This window comes from Tasmannia lanceolata, unplaced genomic scaffold, assembly GCF_043159265.1.
Source record: "Tasmannia lanceolata isolate RefF3 unplaced genomic scaffold, GAP_Taslan_0.1 ptg000008l, whole genome shotgun sequence".
Lineage (NCBI taxonomy): Eukaryota > Viridiplantae > Streptophyta > Magnoliopsida > Canellales > Winteraceae > Tasmannia > Tasmannia lanceolata.
The window spans coordinates 16,174,723-16,198,380 of NW_027518685.1; the positions used below are offsets into that span (position 1 = coordinate 16,174,723).

The 23,658-nt window shown below is 38.3% G+C and overlaps 3 protein-coding genes across 4 annotated transcripts; all 3 read right to left on the bottom strand.

Annotated features, from left to right (window-relative positions):
* Window positions 1–146: 146 nt before the first annotated feature.
* Window positions 147–9,723, bottom strand: LOC143884577 (Galactose mutarotase-like superfamily protein). Its single transcript, XM_077388225.1, has 10 exons — window positions 9,565–9,723; window positions 9,112–9,225; window positions 5,722–5,835; window positions 4,501–4,552; window positions 1,672–1,809; window positions 1,279–1,377; window positions 1,042–1,139; window positions 780–887; window positions 584–665; window positions 147–477 (listed from the first exon to the last, which is right to left on the bottom strand). Exons 1-10 carry the CDS (start codon window positions 9,630–9,632, stop codon window positions 412–414), a joined length of 939 nt encoding a protein of 312 aa, XP_077244340.1. The 5' UTR covers window positions 9,633–9,723; the 3' UTR covers window positions 147–411.
* Window positions 9,724–10,432: 709 nt separating this feature from the next.
* LAC11 (laccase 11) lies at window positions 10,433–15,904 on the bottom strand. Of its 2 annotated transcripts, XM_077386651.1 has the most exons (7): window positions 15,772–15,904; window positions 15,512–15,663; window positions 13,475–13,719; window positions 13,262–13,390; window positions 11,484–12,407; window positions 10,685–10,839; window positions 10,433–10,641 (listed from the first exon to the last, which is right to left on the bottom strand). In XM_077386651.1, the coding sequence occupies exons 1-6, from the start codon at window positions 15,877–15,879 to the stop codon at window positions 10,709–10,711; spliced, it is 1,689 nt and encodes a 562-aa protein (XP_077242766.1). In that variant the 5' UTR covers window positions 15,880–15,904; the 3' UTR covers window positions 10,433–10,641; window positions 10,685–10,708. The 2 variants fall into 2 exon arrangements, with proteins under 2 accessions (XP_077242766.1, XP_077242765.1); XM_077386650.1 differs by having other exon boundaries at window positions 10,433–10,839.
* Window positions 15,905–17,613: 1,709 nt separating this feature from the next.
* Window positions 17,614–23,271, bottom strand: PE11 (pectinesterase 11). Its single transcript, XM_077386174.1, has 5 exons — window positions 23,108–23,271; window positions 21,393–21,552; window positions 19,948–20,136; window positions 18,578–18,813; window positions 17,614–17,818 (listed from the first exon to the last, which is right to left on the bottom strand). The coding sequence occupies exons 1-5, from the start codon at window positions 23,269–23,271 to the stop codon at window positions 17,614–17,616; spliced, it is 954 nt and encodes a 317-aa protein (XP_077242289.1).
* Window positions 23,272–23,658: the final 387 nt, after the last annotated feature.

The following is a 23,658-nucleotide window of genomic DNA, read 5'->3' on the forward strand; positions in this document are numbered from 1 at the left end:
TTTTGGAAAAAAAAATTGTTCCATCCATTATTTCGGTTAACCGATTTTTTTTTTAGATAACCGAAACCGAAACCGAACTGAAATGGAAAAAAACCGAACCGACCATTTGATTGAGAAAGGATAGCATGCACATAACTACCAAAACATTTAGGAACTCCCCTGCATAAAGCTTTACCTCAGTCTTCAGAGAAAACTAATTGACAAACTGTGAAAATTTAATCACAAATCCAAGGCTTTACAGGAAAATTCCTGTTTACAAAACCACCTTGGTAATATCAAAATTACAATAGCTTGACAACATATTAGTCATCAACTTTATGGGAACAAAAATCAACTGCAATTCTTCACATTTGTTCTGTACCACAGATATGACATTGTTATGAGCCCAGGAGGCTGCATTCTGACTCTACTTCAGGCAATGCTCATATGCTGCTCTGCGACCCATGATTGCCCGGGCTCCACTTGGACTTCTCCAATCTGCCATAGAACAAAATTTGGTACTTTATGTCGATTATTCAGTACAATGAAATATGCTGAATTAATTAGAAAACAGAGTGTCAGTAAGTTCCACAAAACAGAGTACCTTTGCATTCTCAACACAAACAAAATCCTTATAGCAGGCCTCCATCTGCAAGTGCGGGTTCCACAAAACAGCATCTGACCAGCTGCATAAGTAATAAGGGTCTTAAAAGAAGGATCTTAAATAAGAGGCAGAAAAATCAAGAAAGCACAGGGACCTAAACCAAGCCTAAGACATAGGCCGTCCCCAGATCACGTACTTTGTGTTCTTGATGGTTATCATATCACCCAGACCATTGCCAAGGTTTAATTCCTTCGGCGCATCAAGGTAAACACAATCGACAAATCCAGGAAAAGTGACCACCTCCCTGAATTGCAATTAATTCTGGTCAGAATTCAGAACTTGTTCTCCTCTACCCAGGAAAAGTGCTGCGATTTTTTAAAGCTTAATGAAGATCAAGAATTTTATAGATTTTGGTTGATCCAACCCAAGGTACGATTGACATGAAAACTGATACAGACCTCTCTTCGTTCCCCTTTATTGGATTAGTAGGGTCTGGATCCTTGTTCAGTGTTCTGCAACCTTTTAGACCTTTCACTGACGCCCCTGTCACAGAAGCCTGCATAATAATGTGTAAATGCCCTTTATATCCGGACGGTAAATACAGAAATTATGCATCCAAAATTTGTAAAAGTTTGATTTCATAAGCAAAAAGGAAGATACTCAGATACATGGAGCATGGCATTTAAGATTCTTACACGAAAGTAAGTGTGCAATGCACTGCTAAAGGAGAAAGGCCTCTTGTCTGCATTTGTGATTACTAATTTCGTGGAAAGGCTTTTTGAATTTAGCGTGACCTGCAAGCAGTTTGTAGGCAATGCCAGTAGAAAGAAATTATTGATAGCATGCGAAAAATGATTGGAAAGGCAAGGGGTAAAAAAGAATCCAGCTCACATCAATCTACAACAAGCACATATTATATTTTCCCCAGTAATTCTGCTACTCAAGAAAACAAAGGACCAAACAAGTGATGTGGTATGGATAAAAACATTAAGGCTTCAGATTTTATGACGCCAGTAGCTTTTCTTTTTTCTTTGTTTTTTGTCTCTCTTGAGAAATGGTCCATAGAAGTTAAAGGAAAGGAAACTTACTGTGTATAAAGCTTGAAATGCAAAATCCCACATAGAGTGACTATAAGGACTATCCTTCAGCTCTAAAGTTATGACAGGATTTCCGTCAATGTTTCCAGAATCAGCAACAGACCAATTCATATTCCTTGCGAACCCATGCTGTAGAATAGATATAATTAATCAGGAATCAAACACCTAAACACGTGTAAACTGGTATGAATAAGAAATAGATAAGTACAAACAGTTCTCTATAAATTTAGCTTCTACCAGCATCAACTAACCAGAGGTTAATTTCGAGCTAGCAGGTGGTTAGAAAGACTATTTAGGGGCTGGAACACCCATATAACCATGATGTATGCAGAAAGGAATTCGCTCTCAACAAGCGAATGATTTCTTCTTGACACGATAAATGCATGGATATTTTAGGTTAAGAATACAAAAGGCCATCAAGTTACGATGAGTACCCACAATTTTTAATGGTAGAAAGTAAAAAAAAACAGATGGACATAATCTAGGATATATCTAAATGTGTCTATGTAAGAAGGACCAGAGGTACCTAATTTTCTGAAAGACATCTGGTCAATATTACTGCACACTTGACTTAAAAAAATTTCAGGAGAAGTTATTGGCCCTCAGATGACATTTTGTTTTAAGGCAAAGTAAACTTGCAAAAGATACATAGTAACATAGTCATGGCCCAAATGAAAAGAAACTTCTACAAGTATTTATCCAAGCGATACTCAATGTCTCATTATGGGTACAAACCAAATACCATTGTTGGCTAATTTACAGCTGTTATAAAACTTTTCTCTCAGTCGCACAAGTACAATGACTTGGTGTTTAAGAATCTGGTAAGAACTCTCCCATGGTAAAACCAAGTCGACACAGGTACGTCAAAGATTGAGGCAGGATGTTTTTATTTATTCTGACAGGTCAAAAGGATTTTTTTGAAGTAGGGCCAAAACCAGAGTCGACTAATGCAAGTAGATTAATGACTAAGTGATTTTAAACAATGGCTGTACCCATACCCAGTCCAAGAATAAGGTGCCACACTCAGTCTTACATATGCAGATGCAGACATATAATATACCTATGCAAAACTACTAGACGCAGCTTCATGGTGCCACCTAGAGTTCTCTCAACTTCGTTTCTTTATGTCCATTTGTTTTGTACACCATGCTTCCCAACTTGATAATATATATTACCCGCCTTAGTATAATTCCTCAACCAAAGCTGGATTTAGATTATCTTATTCCTTCTTGGTAGCAAGGTTGTGGAGGTGTAATGATGTAGGACAATCGAATGAAGGACTAATACGTCGCTCTGATACCAAATCTGATGCAAGACGATCTAGCTCCGATACAAACCTAATGCAGGACGGGTCTAATGGAAGGGGGCGTTAGAGGCGTACAAACACAAGCCAGAAAGTTGCATATTTATGCTGGGATGGTGTAGACTGTTGTAGTAGGGGATATGATTGAAAAAGAAGGGAGAAAATTACTGGTTTGGGTCCTAAAATAGATGATTTGATCGGGAAAATATTTCTACGAGGTTTGTGATAGGTTTGGAAAGATGCATACGTATGCCTGGAATGTGCAAAATATGTTGGGAATGTGCAAAATATGTTGGGAATGTGCAAAATATGTTGGGAATGTGCAGAACATGTGCAAAATATCGGGAAAATATTTCTACGAGGTTTATGATAGGTTTGGAAAGATGCGTACGTATGCCTGGAATGAGCAAATTATGTTGGGAATGTGCAGAACATGTTGTGAAGGTACAGACAAATGCTAGGGAAGATGCAAGCAATGTTTTTTGGTGAGACTAAGAGGTTCAAGGATCAAAGAATAATATGTAAAGATCAAGAACTGAAAAAGAAAAAATAAGCAATGGGAGAAAGAAAAAAATACCTATCATTCAAAAAATAAGAAAGAAAAAAATACCAGGAATCTCTTTAGGTTTCCTAGGAATCTTGGCAAGGTTGAAGCATCATACTCTAAGAACAAGAAAGAGAGATGGCAAGGTTGGAATCTCACCAACTAAAACCCAGGGTATCAAAATAAGGAGTTCCTAGGCGTTACACCTTAGGGAAGATCAAGGCATCGCACCTTGGCAAGGAGTAGACATCACATCCATGGAAGAGGAGAAGCTTCAAATCTCTATTCATTCATCATTCCATCATGGCTAAAAGAAAAGTGCCATGAGGCTTACAATATATAGGAGGAAGAAGAGAACTAGAAAACTGTAAAACCCTAAACAAAAACCCTCTAATTACTCAAAAACTCTCTCCCCACTTAAAATTCCCAAAATACATGTGTGAGGCCAATTTAAAAACTCCATAACTCAAAGAAACTAAGTGATATTGGTAGGAAAAGACCATGGTACCCCTCCTATAACTAAAGGGACTTAAAAGACACGTAAAAGACACTTAAAAATAAAAATATGGTTCGTAGGATATTCCCCATCATGTAGTTTCCCTCATTTACTAAAGCAGTGATTCAGGTATCACTGCCCAACATTTGACATGAGGAACTGCAGAAAGCAAGAGCCGGAAAACAGGGAGATGACTAAGAAGATATTTTATAGTTTTATATGTAGTGAAAATCCAATGCGTCACCAATATCTCTCAGCATAGATTATAACTGAAAGATCAGCTTAGACCCTGTTCGTTTTAGATTTTGACAACCGATTGCAAGTCCAAAACAACCTATTATTCTACTCCGAATCACGTTTAATTTTAAGTCCAATAATTGGTTTTGGGGTCGCAATTGGTTGTCAAAATCTAAAACGAACAGGGCCTTAGTATGTTTAATATTATGGTACAAAATGGAATGAGAGAAGGGACGATACCTGCTGCATAGGGCCAGGTCCAAACTGTGGGAAACAATGCGGGACACCTCCACTAATTCAAGAACACAAGTCATTAGAATAATGGTTCAGTCACATAGGTTTAAGGTAACAATGTGAATTTGAAATTACATTTAAAAAGTTCTTGTAAAATATTAGTTTCTACATCAGGTACTACCCAGTGTTCAAAAATTGCCCGACTTAACCATTGACCAAAACCAATATGGTTTCTAGGAAGTCGTGGGCATCTTTGTAGTTTGTATACCTTTCAAGAGTTCTGGAAAAATACTAGTTCCTATATGTTAAACAATATCAGGCATTACCCAATGTTCAAAAAATGCCACGCTCAACTATCAACCTGGCCGAGGCAACTCGGTTTTACCTTAGCAGAGTTATAGTCCATATTTGAGTTTGGACCTACCGAGCCAATAAAAAACTCAACCGACTAACCTGAGTTAATGAAAGAGTGACCGTGACAATCATTCACTCAACAAAGTCTACCCGGTTTTACAGTTGTCAAGTTCTTGTCCCAATCTAACTTTTTAGAGATTGGCATTACCAATTCAATAAGCTAAGCCCGAAATACAAATAGCAACCCTTTCAATTTGGCCACCAAATGTGATGAGACTTGTTAAAGTATAAAAGATAAATAACGCCTTTCTCCAATAGCTTAAGCTTTTGGAGAAGTTGGTAAGTTAATATGGTATCAAAGCCAGGTTTCGAGTTCAAACCTCCCGGATAGCAAAAATCCACATGCGATGGTCGACCCAAAGTGGGACCACATGTGCCACGTGTTTGCCAAGTGGGCCACACGTGCGGGGGAGTGTTAAAGTATAAAAGATAAATAACGCCTTTCTCCAATAGCTTAAGCTTTTGGAGAAGTTGGTAAGTTAATAAGACTTAAGCAGAACGTAAGATAAATACTCAGACAAATAGAAGAAATATTTTCGAAATCTGAAGCACAGAAGTGACGACATAGGAAACACGTAACAGCTATAATATTATTAGGGAAATGTTATCAGCACAACCATATTTTTGATGTTTGCACAAACCCAGCTGTCTTTTCTTCTTTAATTGGCTCGTGAAGCTTTTTGGGAAACTTAATAACCTTTTAACAGCTCTTTAAATACTAAAAGACGATGGGTTAGCGAAAATATGAAAATATGGTTGTGCCAATATCATTTCCCTATTATTATTATTATTATTATTATTATCAATAATCACCTGATTGGTTTCTGGCCATTGAAAACAGCATCGGGTCGAATAAAAAGGAGATCCTTGTCATCTGCAACTTTCCATGATGTTATACATCCTCCAAATAAATAAATCTCAGCTTCACTGCACACAAAGGATTCAATAAATGGAGAGATTCTACAAGGATACATCTAACTCCGACTTTAATATTAATATGTGCAACATTATTTGTTCTTTACATCCCATGCATAAAGAAAATATTGTTACGTATCATTTACTTCTCATAAACAAAGAGAAGCAAGATAAACTCTTTCAGCCTGAACTAAACATATTTCAATAGAGAAACACCTTAATGGTTGGAGCTTAATATACAGCAAGAGCCACCATCTATAGCTTGAAAACTGAACAAGCCATCAAGGAAACAGCCTACCGTAGTAATGAAATTCCAGCAATCTAAGGAATTCTACTGTAATAAAAAAACTTCCAGCAATCTAAGGAATCTACTGTAATAATGAAATTGCAGCAATCTAATTGCATGATTTAACTGAAATTGCAAAGAGGGATTTCCTAGATCTCAAACAAAATGTGTGCTAGGGAAGTGTGTTTAAGGCTCATAGGGTAAAAAAGAGAATAACCAACCTGAGATGGGGACATGTTTGGGCTCCTCAGCCTCAACATCCATGTCAGAAAATTATGGCAAAACAATACATGATACAAGGATAAAAGTAAATCAACCTCAGTCACAAAATGCAAATTTTAGTGTAGATGATGCAAATATATAAACTGCTAGGAATCTTCTAGACAATTGAACACAAACCAACTAATAGATCTTCACAAACACATATGTAAAAAACAATAAATTTTATCAAAACTGCATAGCATTCTCAATCAAATTTCTTTTTGAGCATAAAATCTTAGGTTATTCTTAAATTTAAGCTCCTACGGACTTCTATTTTAGCACCCATAGAGCTGTACTCAATCAAGTCTTCTCAAAGTCATATATAAAACAAAGACAACTCCTTAACTCGACCAAACTCTTGGCCAAGTAAGATCTTTATGTAAGGCTCTGAGGGCTGAGTATGGTGGCTGTTTGCCGAGTTCTAGCCTCATCAGATATCAAGGAGGAAATGTAAAACACAAAGTTTCTGAAGGAAAGGTGAGAGTTATGTTTCTTGCTTTTCCTTTTCCGATGTATTAGCGACTGAGTCGACTTGGATTTGCTTTATGTACCAGACTGCGTCGTGCTGAGTCAACTAGGATTTGGGTTGTGCTGAGTCGACTAGGATTTGCTTTGGTCGCATTCCGACCCGCATCTACGTTTTGAAACACTGATAATGACGCCCTGATCATATCAGTTAAAATGCCAGTGTATTAGCGGCTGATAATAGATCGACAATTTTAGCAGGCTGATGAGGTGCAAAGTAGATTGCCAATTTCTTATCCTATTTTGCCCCTTGGTTAATGATTTTCTCAAAGCCTCTTTGGTTTCTATTATTGAGAGATGAAAAATCAGCTAACTTTGGAAAAGGATTTGGTAGTTCACACTTATAAAATTGTTGCTTTCAAATTTCTCCACTTTATATTCTTTTCAAATTCCAAGAGTAAGAGTTGTTCTGATTCAGGAGCCGTTATAGGTCAAATTTTGAGGAAGGGGTTTACATTGAGATAGGTAGGAAACCATATTGGGAGGGTTTGGAGAAGGAAACTTCAGGATGATGGGTTTGAGACTCTTCTTGAATTACTTTTGTGGTTAGAAGATTTCTATGATTCTCATTACATTTGTGACAAGATCCCAGAGGCCATTTTGTGATTAAGTCTTTCTTTCATGACTTTTGAGAGAGTAGTTTTGTATCAGTCAGGTTTAGTGTGCTCTAATTCCTCATAGGATTCCTCATAGGGTCCACGTATTTTGTTGGACAGAAGTGATAGGTACAACTGATATTTTTCATAAGTTGAAGAAAATAATTTGGTACACAAATAAATGTGGATGTGTAAAGAGGTAGAGGAATTTCATTATCATTTTTTCAGTTTTCAGCCATTCTGAGATGGCTCAAAGAGTGTTAAACAAATTATCAAGTGACTCGGCATCTTTTGGGTTTTTACGAATTCCCCTTCAGATTTCATTTAAAGTGGAGGGACAGTAATATCGACAATACAGGACAGATTTAATGAGAATCATCCTTTTGTGGTTTTGTGACAAATTCATAGCAAGGAAAATAGAAGGATTTTTTAGGAGATGTCTTAGGAGGGTCATTTTTTGGAAGGATTTATTAGGAGGGTCAATATAAATGTAAAATATTTAATCATCAATTGGGCCTTCAAAAGGGAAGAGTTTTGGGGGTTGTCGGATCATAATGATTTTATATTCTTCCTGTTTTGCTGATAACATAATGATTCGATAGATATTGGAAAAATCTTATTTATAATTGCTGTTAGAAGGCGAGTACAAGCACTAGATGGGTTGCATCTAATGGGATTAAAATGAATAGATCTTTACAGACAAGCACCATCAAAAATAATTTGGATGGTCATGGCCAAAGCCACATGGCAAGTGACTGGGTCAATTGATCTTGTTTGTCACCACATGTTCAGACCATTGCCGGTGGCGCGATCATGATAGAATGATCCTAGACCCTTTATTTATGCTGACCAATGGATTCCCTGTATCACATAGTGCGGCCCATCAGATCAATGGTTCCAATCACCGATCACCCGAGCTATGTCCATAGTCGTTCATGCTCGTATGTATTAATTTCAATGGTGATTTACTTGCTACTATAACTCTTAAACTAAACTGTGGTAGATCCTTCAAGAAATTAGGACGGCAATGTGAGAGGAGATTATAGGAACGGCATACAGGAGGTTTTTAAGGTGTTTTGAAGTCCAATTGTCACAAAGATTTGAAGGAGCCAGAGGCTCAACGATCTCCACATCTATCATAGAGATTGGGTTGTTCTTTGTGGCAGCCGGTTATTCATCAAATGCCATTGTGTGGGTGCTTCATTTGAGTCCAATGCCATGGAGACTAGATTATAGCATTAACAAGATATACGATTTATGTAAAGTGTGTCATTGTTTCTTTTTGCATGCTTGAGATAAGCTGATTTGTCAGCTAAAAAGGGTACAGATAGGATTGATATTTGAGTGGGGCAATCTCCGCACCCTTTATAATCTATTTGTTCCTTAATCTAGTTTGTTGTTATCCTCCAAGAATTAAAAAAAGAAAAGAAAAGAAAAGAAAGTACATAAAGTACCTGATTAAACTATTAAAAACTACTATGGACTAGTGAAAATCCACCTCTTTTATTTATAATATTAAGATCTCCTTTTATGAGAAAGAAGTCATGCAATTTTTAGTACATAAGTTGCATTCTATAATGTACCAAATAAAAAAGATGAATTCATCTCACCAAAACTCACCTACCATGAACAGAACTGAGCACAACCTTGGGTAGTTTGCCTATCCCTTCTGTGATCTGCATGCCCAAAGAACTAGCTTCTTGGCTTAAGCTTGCAAAAGCAGTATTCATGGATCTGTTTTAGTCAAAAAAAAAAAAAATTTGTTTAAACCAAGGATTTTTTGTGGGTTCAACTCATATCAGCAGGATATTAGTCACCAATGACTTTCCCCAATATTACCATGATCAAAAGCAGCAAAAATTTAGTTGAATGCACATTGGAGAATAGCCTATTAAGAGCATTAAATTTCAAAGGACCAGAAGAATTTCATATTTTAAAAAAAGCAGAGAAATGAAAACCGTAGAATCAAAAGAATCATAAGATTATAGATATAAAGCTCCAAATCATCAAGAATGGATAACTGGAAATGAAATTCAAAACCGAGATAGAATCATAAAGAGATGAATTGCTCACCGATTGCGTGGTCGAGGGTGAAAGGTTGTTAAGGTTGGAAGGGTAGACACCATGGAAATAGTCATCATCTCGATTTTTAGATACGTGATATGTGGTGTGTATTCCTCAAATGACGCAGCTAAAACCTCTCTCCGCACTTCTTAATAACAACTCTCAGCTTTTTCTTAAATGACCAAAATACCCTCCTCTGGTTCCATTTTTTGGATATGCTGGGAATCACAGGGTAAAGACAAAGCCACTGCTTTTCTACCGGAAATGATATCTCCACCCTCTTCTTTTTGTCTTCTACCGGAAAGGAGTAACAAAACGATTCTAACTCTCCAATAAGTTCCTTCAAACTAATTGTTAAGAATAAAATTGTGTATTTTCTCATGCAAAGGGCAAAAGCCTAGTCATTGGACAGTTAAAATTGTTTAATGGATGCAGCCACTTCATTTGTACAAGGGTGGCTCAATCGAGAGGCAGTTCAACAGTAGAAGAGTTTAGGTGATCTAACCACACAACCACTTTTATAAGGGGAGTATGAAATAAGCCTATCTCTATTCATCACAATGTAATTCAGGGTGGTGTTTAAAAAAACATTAAACAATTACAGTGGAAAATTGAAAATGTTGCCATGTTAAAAGAAGTTGGCATCCTAAAAAAGTGAGCCGCGAAATGGCTTCTGCCGAATTGCCTAACAAATTGCTTTTAACTGGAAATTGCAATATAAAAAATGGGTTGCACACAGATTGCTTTTAGAATTGAGTCTCCATACAAAGCTGCATCCAAAATGCAAGTCGGTTGCACATAGCCAAACTGGCCACATGGACATCCCTTCCGTATCTATTTCTTGTTTTTCGCCACATTTTAATGGACATAGAGTGCGTTGCACTTAGAGTGTGTTGTTCATATATTAACCCTTGCAAATCACTATACCTCATACAATAACAAGAGAATGAAATGAAACTTAAATAATAGCACATATATTATTTCCTTTCTGGAATTTATTTACACCAAAGGCCTGATGCAGACCCTCAAAACAATCTCACACGCAACTCCACTTATGAAATCACATCCTCCATGAATCTCCTGCAACTTTTGCAGGATATACACATAAGAAATTGTCACAAACAAACACCTCTTTTTTCTGCTTTGCAGACCTCTAGCAAGGGGGAAGATCTTTGGGAGGGGGTAAGATAGATTGATTTGGACCTTTTCCATCTTCAACCACAAAAGCTGTCTTCAACCCCCAAGTAGTGTGAACTTCTAAATGACAGTGCAAGAACCAGACTCCTGAAAAGCCAAAATGATGCATTATAATGTTAGATAGATATATAAAAGCATTATAGATTTGGAAAATGATATTTCCACCCCCTTCTGTTTGTATTTTTTTTCTTTCTAAATTTAACTTCATTTTAAAGAAAATATAGACAAGGGGCATGAAAATTGTCACTTTAGGAAGACAAGCAAAAGGATATCTATATGAAAATGATAATTCAAACTCCTTTTGCATGTCTTCCTATATATATATATATATATATATATATATATATATATATATAGAGAGAGAGAGAGAGAGAGAGAGAGAGAGAGAGAGAGAGAGAGAGAGAGAACCAATTACTCCAATAGCTTAAAGCTGTTAGAGTTGGTGTTATTTAATCATTTATACTTCAACACACCCCTCACATGTGGCCCCTCTTTTTTGGGTGGGCCATACACGTGTATTTTTAATATCAAGGAGCTAGGACCAGGACCTGCGCCCGTGAGGCAATAGCTCTGATACCAAGTGAAACAACCAATCACTCCAAAAGCTTTAGCTGTTAGAGTTGATATTACTTAATCATTTATACTTTGAGAGAGAGAGAGAGAGAGAGAGAGAGAGAGAGAGAGAGAGAGAGAGAGAGAGAGAGAGAGAGAGATGGTTTTGATGGGCTCACCTGGATTATCAGCCGTGAACCTGATAGCGGTCCAACCTCCGGTGGGAACTCCAGCCGTATTTCTCTCCGGAGGATCAACCAAGTTAAATTTGGCAGGGTCTTTTGCAGGATCAAAGTTCCCAATTCCCCTTCCAACAATAAAGAAATTGTATCCATGAAGGTGAAATGGATGGGACTCAATAGTGAGAAGATTAGTGTCTTGTAGTACCAATTCAACAGTTGAATTGAAAGCTACCCTATTAAGTCTAGTCCCTAAAGAAGTGCCAAGGTTAGCTGTCAATGGTGCACCAGTATAATTGAAAGATTTAAGGGGCCGGTCCGGGAAATCTGTTCTAAATACTCCCTTGATATTGAAATAGTGAGCTTGAAGAAGACCAATTTGAGGCATCACAAAGGTAATATTGTTTAAGGAAGCAGTGAATTGTGTTCCATTCACGCAAGTAGGACATGGGTTTCTTCCTAAACCGATCGTATAGAAGAGATGGCGATCAACATTGAGAGGGACTTTGGCAGGGAACTGTGGGGTATTTAGACTCCTAAGCTTGTCATTATAACTCATGACAAATTCTGTATTGTTGGGTGAAGGCAATTGAGGGAGGATTGGCATTACAGTATTTGGGATGCCTTTGTATTGTAGAATTGCAATTGCAGTTTTGTTGTCTGCTGGGATTGGGACATCTATGAAAGGCCTTGCAGCTATGAAGTATCTGCCAGGATTTTGGTTGGCTTGAACAAGAACATTTGTGGTCTGGCCAGGTGCAATTAGTAATGCTTGTGTGGAGAAAGGCTTGGAATAAACTGCGTCGATCTCCACAACTGTCATGTTATGACCAGCAATGGCGAAGAAGAGCTCGTCATTGAGGGCAGCATTGATAATTCTCAAAAGGTAGGTCTTGCCCCATTCAACCTCCATTGCAAAGGTATCTGACATGAAAAAGAGAAAATATCAGTTAGAAGGAATTATGAATTAAGATAACCTCTCCATTGCAAAGGGAATCTGAAGCATCAACTCCATCAAGTATTACTTTTTCCAAGCACATTTAAGCTCCAATTTATGTTGGAATCTAGTGTTCAAGTGCTAATCAATATCCTTAAGAATTTCTCCAATAACTTGGAGTGTATCAAGTAAGATTTGCTTTAATTCCTCTTTGTAGCTTCAATTTCCATACTTCTCTCAGTGAAGACAAACCAAGATTTGTGAAGCTCATTTGTAAATCAGCGAGCTAATCAAGAATTTAGATAGAACTATAACTAGTAAGTTAGCCGAACGATCTAAAACTGGGCCTGGAACCGCTCCTGCTCCGAATAGATGATGTGTTACTCCCTTGCCAACCCAAGGCAGGTATTGGAGGTGTTTTTAAGAATTGCTCGGGCGACATCATCTATTCCTTTGCGGGCCCTATTGGCATTACAGACTCCAAAAGAAGCTAAGGTCCGTGTACTCTACCAAGGCTTGATCATTATCACCAGACAGATGCAAAGTAGAGCGTAAGCAGAAAGTGACTCCTCTAACACAGTCTTGTAGGCTAAAGGGACTAGAGACTGCCCAGGGAGACTCGCTAATCTTATGAATGAAATAAAAGAAATGTGTTTGTTTGGTGTTTGCTCTTTTTCTCACATTCACAGAAGTGCCAACTATTTAACTGATCTTTTAGCCAACTCAGGAGCTTCTAGCATACTATTTTATTCTGGGCAATCCTTACCCCCAAAGTGCACTTGTAATCAGTTTCTCATTTAATAAAATTGTTATGTTTATATACAAAAAAAAGTGTCCTTACGTTTCTCTGAACAAGGAAAGAGTGGCCCTGGCTTTCCATTGATGGTATGTGCATCAGACATGTTGGGTGGTATACCCAATTTGTTCGCTTGATTTATGACCTGTTCAACATCTGTGTTCCACCATTCTCCTACACCCACAATCAAATTTAGAGACGTTAATTATATCAGTTTTTAAAGTTTAAAAGCTTAGTATTTATAGCTTAAATACCCACCTAAGATTATATTAGCTTCTTGATCGGGCTGTGGGAATGGAAATGGAGTTCCTTGTTTGGGCAAGATCACAATTGCACCATAGACTGTTGCTCTAAGCCAGAGGATATGAGCATGCCACCATAATGTTCCTCTTTGACCTGTTATGTTGAAACCATAAGAATAGCTTTGCCCTCTCGTGATTGGACACTGCGTTACATAGGCTGGTCCATCTGCCCAACCATTTCTGAATTGCTTCAAACCATGCCTACAAGAACAACTCAGTATTACATGCTACACTATTCTGTGTGATACTATGTATGTATTTGTGTTAAAAAAAATTTGGTTACTGATATTGGCACTACCATGTTTTGATAATTGCACAAATTAATCTTGTCTTTTATTATTTAAGCAACTGTTAAAGGTTAGTACAGTTCCCAAAAAGCTCTGAGAAGTCAACTAGAAAGATAATACAAGCTGAGTTTGTTCAATTATTGAAACAGGGTAGTGCCAATATCTGTAGCCAGAAAGTTTGCATTAATTCGACGTATTTCGGCAACTGGTGAATGTCTTTCCCCTTCAAAATATGTTTCCCACCAAGCATAGTTTACGAAGTTTGGATTCGGGAATAATTCAGCGAGGTGATTTCTGAAAAAATAGGAAAATGTTTTGGAAGAGTTTGAGAAAAATTCAGAAAAGATGCATTTGTAAATGGGCAGTGATAAATCGACCCCTTATGTCTCTTTCTCTCTCCTCTGGGTTAAGAGGAGAGAGAAAGAGACATAAGGGGTCGATTTATCACTCCCCTTGTTGATTGACCATGGTTTAAGAATTGCACTAACTCAACTTGCCTTTTATTATTTAAACAGCTATCAAAGTTCTCAAAAGCCAATTAGAATAGAAAAGACATGCTGAGTTCGTTTAATTATTAAAACATAGTAGTGCCAACATCAGTAGCGTATATATTGATAACGAGACCTTGTTTTATAAGCTTTAACCAGCTGCCAAATGCTGCAGTGCTTTTTGGGAATTGTAAGAGCCGTTGAAGCTGGCTAAAGCATCTAAAACAAGCTTTTTGGGGGAATTGTAGCAGCCTTTCCAAATAAGCACAACAAAAGTTTTTGGGAATTAAGTACACGTGTTTGTTTGTTGGATTAGGATGTGGGTAACCTGGCAAAAGCGACCCGTGCCCGGCCGCCCGACCCACCCACCTGCAAATTTGCGGGCACGGGTCTGAGTTTTAGTGACCCGTCAAAACTAACCCGCGGGCACCCGCAAGTCACTTGGCTTTTTTAAGGGTGGTGATTTTGTTATGCTAATCTAGTTAGATGGCTTTTTTTTCTAATGTAAAGGATGGTGATTTTGTCATGCTAATCTATTTTTTAAGGGTTTGATGCCTGAATAGGTTATGGCTGGCACCATAGAATATAAATAGGTTGTGGCTAGCACCATAGGTTGATCCCAACCCTCCGATTTGAATGTTAGAGGGTTGATCACTTGATCCTAACCCTCTATAGATCAGAGGGTTAGGATCAACCTATTGAAATGATTTTTGGGCTACAACCTATTTAGGCTGTGGGCCATCTAATGGACGGTTTGGATCATCCCACGGTGCCAGCCATACCCCCCTCATCAAAATCCAGTGATAATATTTTCAAAAATAAACAACTGTTTGAATTTGCGGGTGACCCGCGGGTTGACCCGGCCCACCCGCGGGCCGCGAGGGTCACCTAAATTCTGACCCGCAAAAATGCGGGTCATCTCCTAACCCGACCCGTGTGACCCGCATCCGCATCACCCGTGGGTTGACCCGGCCCGACCCACCCGTTTGCCAGGCCAATGTGGGTTTACTTCAAAGTCTTTCTTGGAAATTTTGAACTCTAAAATAATCTGCGAACGACATAGAAATCGGCAAATATTGGTTAATATTGTGTTAAATTCGGAGGAACACAGTTAATTTGAGAATGTGAGAATTTTAAATTACTTGGGACTTTATACTGTTTAAAATGGGGCTTAAGAAATTCCAAAATTTTTCAAGAGATTTTGTAACAATGCTCTACCAATGAATGGACATGTTGTATTCAGCATAGTTGGTAACATTGACGAGAACTCTGTCCCCTTCTCGGGCATAGATGGTAGGCCCTGGGAACATCCCATTTACTGTAACAATAGGCTTAGCATGGCACAATCGGCTCACGTTCTTCACTTGAATCTGATACCCAAAAAGAGAAAATTATCACCCCTAAGAAATGAAGAAAAACAAGATCAAACTGAAATGAACTTTAAGAAAATATGGTTAAAGATGTTAAAGAAAACATACGTCAAATTGATACTTCTTCACCGCAGCTTTGGCTCCAAAAGGAACAAACCCAACAAAGCCCAAGAAAAGGACGAGAGATTTCAGGAAGAAACTGCCTTGTCGGGCCATTTTCGGACCGGATAAGGTGTGTATGTTGATGAGATATGGAGATGAAAAGTACTATGGTTTTTTATATGGGTATGAAGGTCATGAAGTACGTTATCAGTTTGTTAAATGAGGATGGTGGGGGTGTTGTTGATTAGGTAGAAATGTGAAGATTTGTATATCAAAGCTTGGAAGCAAGTACTGATGGAGACTTTGAAGGTATTGATGTAGAGGCTGGGGATTCTACATTGAAAGGAAGGAAGAAGAGCTGTGAAGCATAGGGTTTTGTAGCATGAGAGCTACGTGAGGCCAACCAAAACGAGTAGGACCTTTGCCGTCAAGGTAAAGGAAGAATTTCTATTACTAAGTTGCTTTTGGTTACTTTGGGAAAAGTGCAGTAAGGAATACGGGTTTGTGCTGGTGAGAAGGTAGAGTTACTTGCAAGAGTAATGGCTTTTGCTGTTGTTTTGCTCGTTAAGGCCACACATTAGCACAACGATAGCATGGAATGGCTTCTATTTAATGTACTTTTAGGCCCTGTTTGTTTTGGATTTTGAGAACTTATTATGAATCCAAAACTGATTACTGGACTCAGTTTTGGGCTCAAAATCAATTCTCAAAATCCAAAACAAACCGGACTTAAGGTGCATTTGGATTGCGAAAATCAGGGAATCAGCATTCTATTCTAATTCTGCCCGGTTCCTGCCTTTGGCTAAGAAATATGAACAGAATTGACAACCCGGGCACAATTGACGCCTGGACGGAGTCAAAGGGAGAAAATTGCTAGAATCTGTTTCCTGCCCCCCCCCCCCCCCCAAGAAGTGGTATTCTGATTCTGTCACGGTTGTGTAGACACCCTGAAGTGAAATTTTTAATATTTTTTTGTGGAATTGAAATTTTTTATTTTATTTTCCATTCTGTTTACAAGAGAAATGCGATAGGATAGGATGCTGATTCCGATTCTTGATCTGACAACCCCAACGCACCATTATTGGTTTCATATGTTCCCACCATAATTATGAGAGAGGGAGAAGAGAGTTTGGATGAAATGCAAATATTTGGGCGAACAGATGTACCACTATATTACTACTATATTAGTATTTTATCAAGAGAGAAGAGTTCCTCCTCCCTAGAGTAGATAACTTATCTACTCCCTAAGCTTAAAATACAATGGGGTCACATTGTTTGGGAGATGCAAACCATTCATTTGATGGGCCCTCACATAGATAGGGTGTGCCCAAAAAAATTAGCTCCATATGATCGTCCCACCCCTTCAATTTGTGGAGGTAAAGATAGACGGGTATAAACCTTCACAAATCTATCCATTTTTGCTTTCACAGTTCGAAGGGTTAGGATGATCTCATGGAGATGATTTTTTGGGCACACCCTATATATCTAGGTGAGGGCCCATCAAATGAATGCTTTGGATTGCCCAAACAATGTGCCCCCACTGTATCTTAAGCCTAGGGAGTAGATAAGTTATGTACTCTAGGGAGTAGGAACCATAGGAGGCTGCTTTTGGATTACTAGGATCAAGGCTCGGAATAGACATGATTTTCCGATTCCTATATACACGCGCACACAGTGAAGCCCCTTCACACGCACTTCCTTAAAATAAATGAATAAATTACCTTTTATTTAAATGGAACCATCCGCTAATTTGTACAATCAATTTTTATATATATATATCACAAGGCTCTTGAAATCAAGTCCCCTGTGGAGTAATCCAAATCCAAAGAAGTACAATTCTTCTTCCACTTATACGCCATCGAGGTTCTCAACAATGGTAGCAGAAGTTCGTCTGAAACGAGATGGCGTAGGCCTAAGCCAGTCCAACCCATCAATCATGGTTTTGGTCATGAAGGGTGCAGCCTCCTCGCTGGAAAGCTCGTGTGACCACCCAACCCTTCCTGACAAATTGGCCCCGGGGCCATAACACCTGTATTGCCCATAAAATACAGTCCTACCACCACAATAAAACACCGATAAGCTAATGTAAGGGAATTTAGTAGTTGCTAATTTTGTTTAAGAGATTGATTAGCAGCGTGGATGATCTGATCTTAATGAACGAAAACAATCATGACCCAAAGCAAACATGGCATGTGTCTAGTGATCGGGACCGTTGATCTGATAGGCCATCACATAGTAACAGAGCTTGGCTCCATAACGTTGTGGAGGAACTTCTTCCATTATGCTCTAATAGCAAGGGGTGTGGAAATATCACACCCCTTGCTATTAGAGCAGAGGAAGCTCCCCCATAACATGTTACTCTATGGTCACATAGTTCAAAAACTCAACTTGACTCGGGGTTGATTCGATGAATGATTGGTGGCTCGATAAATCTTGAGGAATGATAAAATGAAGGACGCCCTTGCAAAAGACCCATCTACAAGGGTGTTCCCATTGGTCTTTATAAACAAAGTGCATTTATTGTTACTTTAATTTTATACCATTTCATACTTTTCTGTGCTACAGTAAATCCACTTTTTTGAGAAGGACCAATGATGGCACCCTTTTAGCTGATTTTTTTTCAAGTGCGCCCTTCAGTTTATCATGCACCTATAAGATATTTGATTATTTTCAAGTGAAGCTCCTTTTACTAGAGAGTCGAGAGTCAACTCCAACGAGTTTTGCATTGACTCAGTAAGTTTTAGTACCATTGTTGCACCATGCAAGCAACATCATAAGATATAATAAAACTAGGTTACCATAGGTTACATACCTTTGCCTTGCAGGGTCATTCCAATCGTCCCAACCTTGTGGCAATATCACGTTTGACATGTATGTCCTAGCAAACACCACTCTCGAGTAATCTTTCCATGGCCTTCCTAAGAGGGCGTGCCCCACACCTGTAATCTTGCAATCAACAAAGCTAAAGGCAGTATTCTCTGTTGGTGAAATTCGCCCTTGTGCAGTTATGGCACCGTCTTGTGGCGATAGTGAGTTCAGATGACACTTCTGAAAGAGCATAATCACAAAAAATGGAAGCAGTGTTATCTTAAATCTATTTTTCAGCTGCAGTGGTCTAACAACATAAGCTAATAGCCTCGAAAATGTTTACAAGCATCAAAGGATTCGTAATAAGCTGAATAGATACAATCACATACAACTCCGGGCAATTAAACAAGGTTTGACCACACTAAAGTGGAAAAGCGATTCCACACTACAAGAAATTGGTTTTTACTGGCGGTCATGATATGTAGAATCCTTATTTCTTGTAGTGCCTGAACACGTACTCTACAGAAGTTGAGGTTCAACCTATATTAATGAGCAATTATGGGCTGATGTAAAGAGTCCTAGGCGATGCTCTGATCATCTGGTTATTCACCAAGTTTGACCATTTTCTTTAGATAGTATCAACTATGAAGCTCTAAGGAGTAGCCAAAAGAGAACTTATTGTAGGTTTGACCATTATTAACAAAGTTTTACCATTTTCTTTAGTCAAATGAAAGCGCTAAGAGTAGCGAGAAGGAGGAATTGGCTGATCATGTTGCCAAATCAGGAGCTTCTAGCGGATCCTTTTATATGGGGAACTTGACCCAACTTGTTCAAAAACTTGGAAACTCGACCTAACTTGAAAGTGAATCAAGTTAAGTCAACCGAGTCTATTTAGAGATTGGACAAATCCTTGGTTCCCTAAGTCTATAAATTATATATTTTCATTAGAAAATTACACATTGAGACCTTCAACTTGACTCGACTCATTGTTTTTTTGAGTCATGCCAATTCGGCCGACTTTTGTTTTTGTAACTTCCCCGAGTTTTGGTGCTAGGATAATTTCAGGAGAACTGCTAGCAAAACCGGATTTTGTTTAGAAAATACAGATGAAACCCTATGTTGTGACACATGCGCAAGAAGAAAAGGAAGTGAGCTCGAATCCCCAAGAAATGTAAAAAGAGTGGAAATGACCAAATCATTGGTCAACTTCGCTCATCTTTATCTTCCAAACGAAATTAATCCCATTTTGGAAGTATTTTCCTACTTTCAGTATGGAAGTTTAAGAATCCAGCAGGTTGCTTGGAGTTCATCTCCAATTTACTGGTCTCACAAAAACATGAGAATGCACTGTAATTAATTTTCAAGTAAACTTACATCAAATAAAGAAATTGAATTTCCAAAGATGAAGTCAGTGGCCCCTTCTATGTAGCAACTGTGGTAATAGTGCCTACCAATGTCGTCAAGGAGTGTATCCTGATAAGAAAGGATTCTGCATCCGTAGAAAGCTGCTTTGTCCCCGGATACTTGCAATGCTACTGCTTTGGCGCCCGCCCCATGTGTATTCTATAAAAGAATCATGCCATCAATTTATCTCCCTTATAAAAACAGAGAAATGGTTTTTAAGGTATTTTCCATGTTCCTAAAGATTTGAAAATAATTAGTACATTCTTCTTTTTTAATTTCTCCATTTTTTTGGCAAGTATGAGTGGTTTGAATCCTTGATGGTTGAAATAAACATAGCCAGGGCAAAAGGCTAAAGCCCCAAAGTAATAGCGATATATGTACACAAGTGAGAGAACTAATATTGATTTGATTGTTGGATCATGTGGTCACCAGCCCTCGATCAGAGATTGGTGATGGTGAAGATCATCACGTCACAATCCCCAGACACATAATTCACGCAACCAATTTCATTGTTTTTCAAATTATACTTATACGTATTATTATTTTGTATTGAAAACCTATTTCCAGCTTGGTGTCTATATCAATCTCATGTCATATGCGTTAGGGACATTGTGAGGGGACGAGCCTACCACACCAGTTGGTGAACCAGCTTGGTGTGGGTGGCTCATAGGTAGTTAACAATATCTCACCTAGTGAGAGGCTAGTTGTTTTTGGTGGGTGCACATAATTAGTGGTGATGAGCCGCAGTGGGGATGGGAAATCTCTCCAAGTTTAGAAGTGAGAAGTCTCTCCACAGAGGTTGATCTCGGCTCTTAATTGATTGCGAATCATCCTAATACATTGGCCATGGCTAGAAATGGAAAAGCCTCTCCCAATTAAGGAGATGGAAAAAACTTCATAGGGAAGTTGTTGGAAAATAAAGCAACTGTCATCACATTGGATATAAAAACCTTGGGAATCATAAAAGTCATCCGGTGACATGTGCTCAAAAGGAAGGACTGGCTAGTCCGCACCCTCCTGAGAGAACAAGAAATTACGCGAAAAAAGAATCCCTATTTCTTCTCCCATTTTCCCCTTTTAGCATCCATTGGCTTGATCCAGACACCCAATGTGCAGGTAGCGTATTCTTACAGGATCTTCATTGATGATTTCAACCACCATGACAGTGCCATATATATATATATATATATATATATATATATATATATGGCATTGTCATGCAAACAACCCTAGTTTTTTTGTCTAGAATGCAATTTGCTTGCGAATTCCTTCTAATTCGTGATTCTTTCTACTACACTAGATATACTTTTGAGTGTCTTTCACTTATGTTTTTTGAAAATTTTGGGATGAGCAATCTCATCGATAAGATTGTCCTTCTTAGCAGCTACAAGAAGATAGAGTAGTTAGCTGGATACCTGAATTGTAAGAAATCTTCCCACAAAATTTGAACCGAGGACAGAAAGTGTTGCAGTCTGATATATTTCCCCACTATTACTCCATGTTATTATAGCCGAATTTGGCTTTGTGCCACTTAGTGTAATAAAGGGCTTATCAGCCGGTACAACGAGCTTTTCACTGTAGATGCCAAAAAAGAAAGAGATCAAAGATGAAAAATAAGTATCAAAACAATACAAATCATTTCGTATAAAGATTGGAAAGTTTATATTGTATGTGAAGAGAAACACATATAACATGCATGAAAAAAATAAGACTGAGGGATAATCTCTTGGGGCATTGTAAAAATTTGGCTTCAACATAATCTTCTAGAAAATTATCCAGCAAAAAAAGTACAAGAAAATTATCCGACCGTCAAAACATAAAGGGCGAAGAGAGAACCCCGCCACCTTTGATTTCAGATCCAGCAAAAGCTGCCTTTTTTGACTTTTTTGCTGGATCGGGAATCAAGGGTGAGGGTTTGCCTCTCTCCGCCCTTTATGTTTGACGGTCAGGCATCATATAATTTCTCCGGAAATGATATTTCCAATCTCTTTACCGCCATTTCCTCCCCATTTGCTTATCTTTTTCCATATATAAATGACTGCATTTTCATCTTTCTGTTTTTTCCCACCACTTGCCGTTGCCCCTTTCACGCCGCCTCTTTCCTGTTGGAATTTTTAATGTTTTAATGCCTCAAAGGCATTTGACGTTTTGAATCAAAATTTAATTGTTATAATTTTGCAACGTTTCATCTTTACAAGATTTTATACCTTGTTGTTTACCGTTTTGTGCCTTTTATTGGTACTTTAATATTTTAAGACTTTTACACCTTATTTTGAATGCCTTGTACGTTTTGCGATTTACTATTTATCCTTTGGTTAATTGGTTGTAACGAAAGAGACAAGAAGGTGATATACACCTTTCTAGTGTATACAGGAGCTCTCTTCATCTTGTCTCTCCACTTCTTTTTTTTCTTCTTATCTTCTTTCTAGGTATCTTTGATAAGCTCTTGATATTTTTCAAATTTTAAAAAACTTTAGAAGGCCAAATTGTTCGGCATAGAGATATGTTTGCAATTTTCCTAGAGAGAGAGTTTTAGTTTTTTGGGTAGGTAAGTTGGGATGGAACCTCTGACCTTCAGGTTGAAGAACAAAACCTTGACTATTGAGCAAGAGGCTCCCGTTGATGAAGTTTTCTAGCCATGCAAAAATAGTTATAAATATGTTATATGACACGTGGTGCAACAGGAGGGCTGTTAGGCACATCCCTGGCAGTGGCATGTCTTCCTAGCATTTCTCTTGAAGAAAAGAAAAACTATAGTGGGTAGAAATGATAAGAAAAAGGATGAAGATATCACATGAGGAAATAGAGTTCAATCTTTAGTCTCTTTTATTTAGAGAGTGCATAGCTAAAAAACAAGGTGGCCCGGTGCACGAGGATCCTACCATTGTGGGGGTTCTAGGGAGGGCTAGATGTACATAGCCTTACCCCTCCTATGCAGAGAGGTTGTTTCCGTGACTCGAATCCATGACGTACCACTAGGTCACAATGGAGAAAACTTACCATTGTGCCAACGCTTGCCCTCTTATAGAGTGCTACAAACCAAAAAAAAATGTACTATATTATATGTACGTGTAAGTGTGTGTGTGTGTGAGAGAGAGAGAGAGAGAGAGAGAGAGAGAGAGAGAGAGACCTATAGATGCCTGGTTTGATCCAAATGAAAAAGGAATTGTTATTGTTTGAAGGGATGGAATCAATTGCCTCCTGAATCTTCTTATAATCTCCATTTCCCGATTGATCGACCCTAATCAGAAACGGCAAAGAGTCGACTGAAGAGGAAGAAGAAGAGGCAGCCATTACTGAAACAATAGCAAATGAAATCAAGAAAATGCAAAGATGATTTGCCTTATTCCCCATCATCATCTGTCTTATTTGTATCTTTTGTTTTCCTCGGGAACTGCTAAAATTTTTACTAGGAGAAAAGGCACGGAAAGCTAAAAAGGTATATAAGAGACGTTAGAACGTGACCCTTCACCTTATTATATGGTCTAAACAATTAAAGTCAACTTCTTAGAGAATAAAAGCTGCTTTCTTGCATGATAAGCTCTCAAACTTCACGTAGAGAGTAACGGAGAAAAGTTTATGAACATGCACATGGGAGGCGGGCACTTCTTAAAGCAACCTCTTTCCATTTCCAATTTCAATCAATCGAGTTTAAAATATGGAGTGAGATGCACTTCGCCT

Bases quoted from the DNA above. Each gene is read 5' to 3' on its own strand.
- LOC143884577 (XM_077388225.1), bottom strand. From the start codon at position 9,632: ATGATGACTATTTCCATGGTGTCTACCCTTCCAACCTTAACAACCTTT. The intron at 1,140-1,278 runs GTAAGAATCTTA...ATTATTATGCAG, and splicing joins CATTGCACACTTACTTTCGT to GCTTCTGTGACAGGGGCGTC. The intron at 478-583 runs GTACTCTGTTTT...GTTCTATGGCAG, and splicing joins TTTGTGTTGAGAATGCAAAG to ATTGGAGAAGTCCAAGTGGA.
- LAC11 (XM_077386651.1), bottom strand. From the start codon at position 15,879: ATGGCCCGACAAGGCAGTTTCTTCCTGAAATCTCTCGTCCTTTTCTTG. The intron at 13,391-13,474 runs GTGGGTATTTAA...TTGTGGGTGTAG, and splicing joins AGAAGCTAATATAATCTTAG to GAGAATGGTGGAACACAGAT. The intron at 12,408-13,261 runs GTAAGGACACTT...TTTTCATGTCAG, and splicing joins CTTTCCTTGTTCAGAGAAAC to ATACCTTTGCAATGGAGGTT.
- PE11 (XM_077386174.1), bottom strand. From the start codon at position 23,271: ATGGCTGCCTCTTCTTCTTCCTCTTCAGTCGACTCTTTGCCGTTTCTG. The intron at 20,137-21,392 runs GTATCCAGCTAA...ATTCTTTTATAG, and splicing joins GAAGATTTCTTACAATTCAG to AATACACATGGGGCGGGCGC. The intron at 17,819-18,577 runs GTATGTAACCTA...TTGTGGTGGTAG, and splicing joins AATGACCCTGCAAGGCAAAG to GACTGTATTTTATGGGCAAT.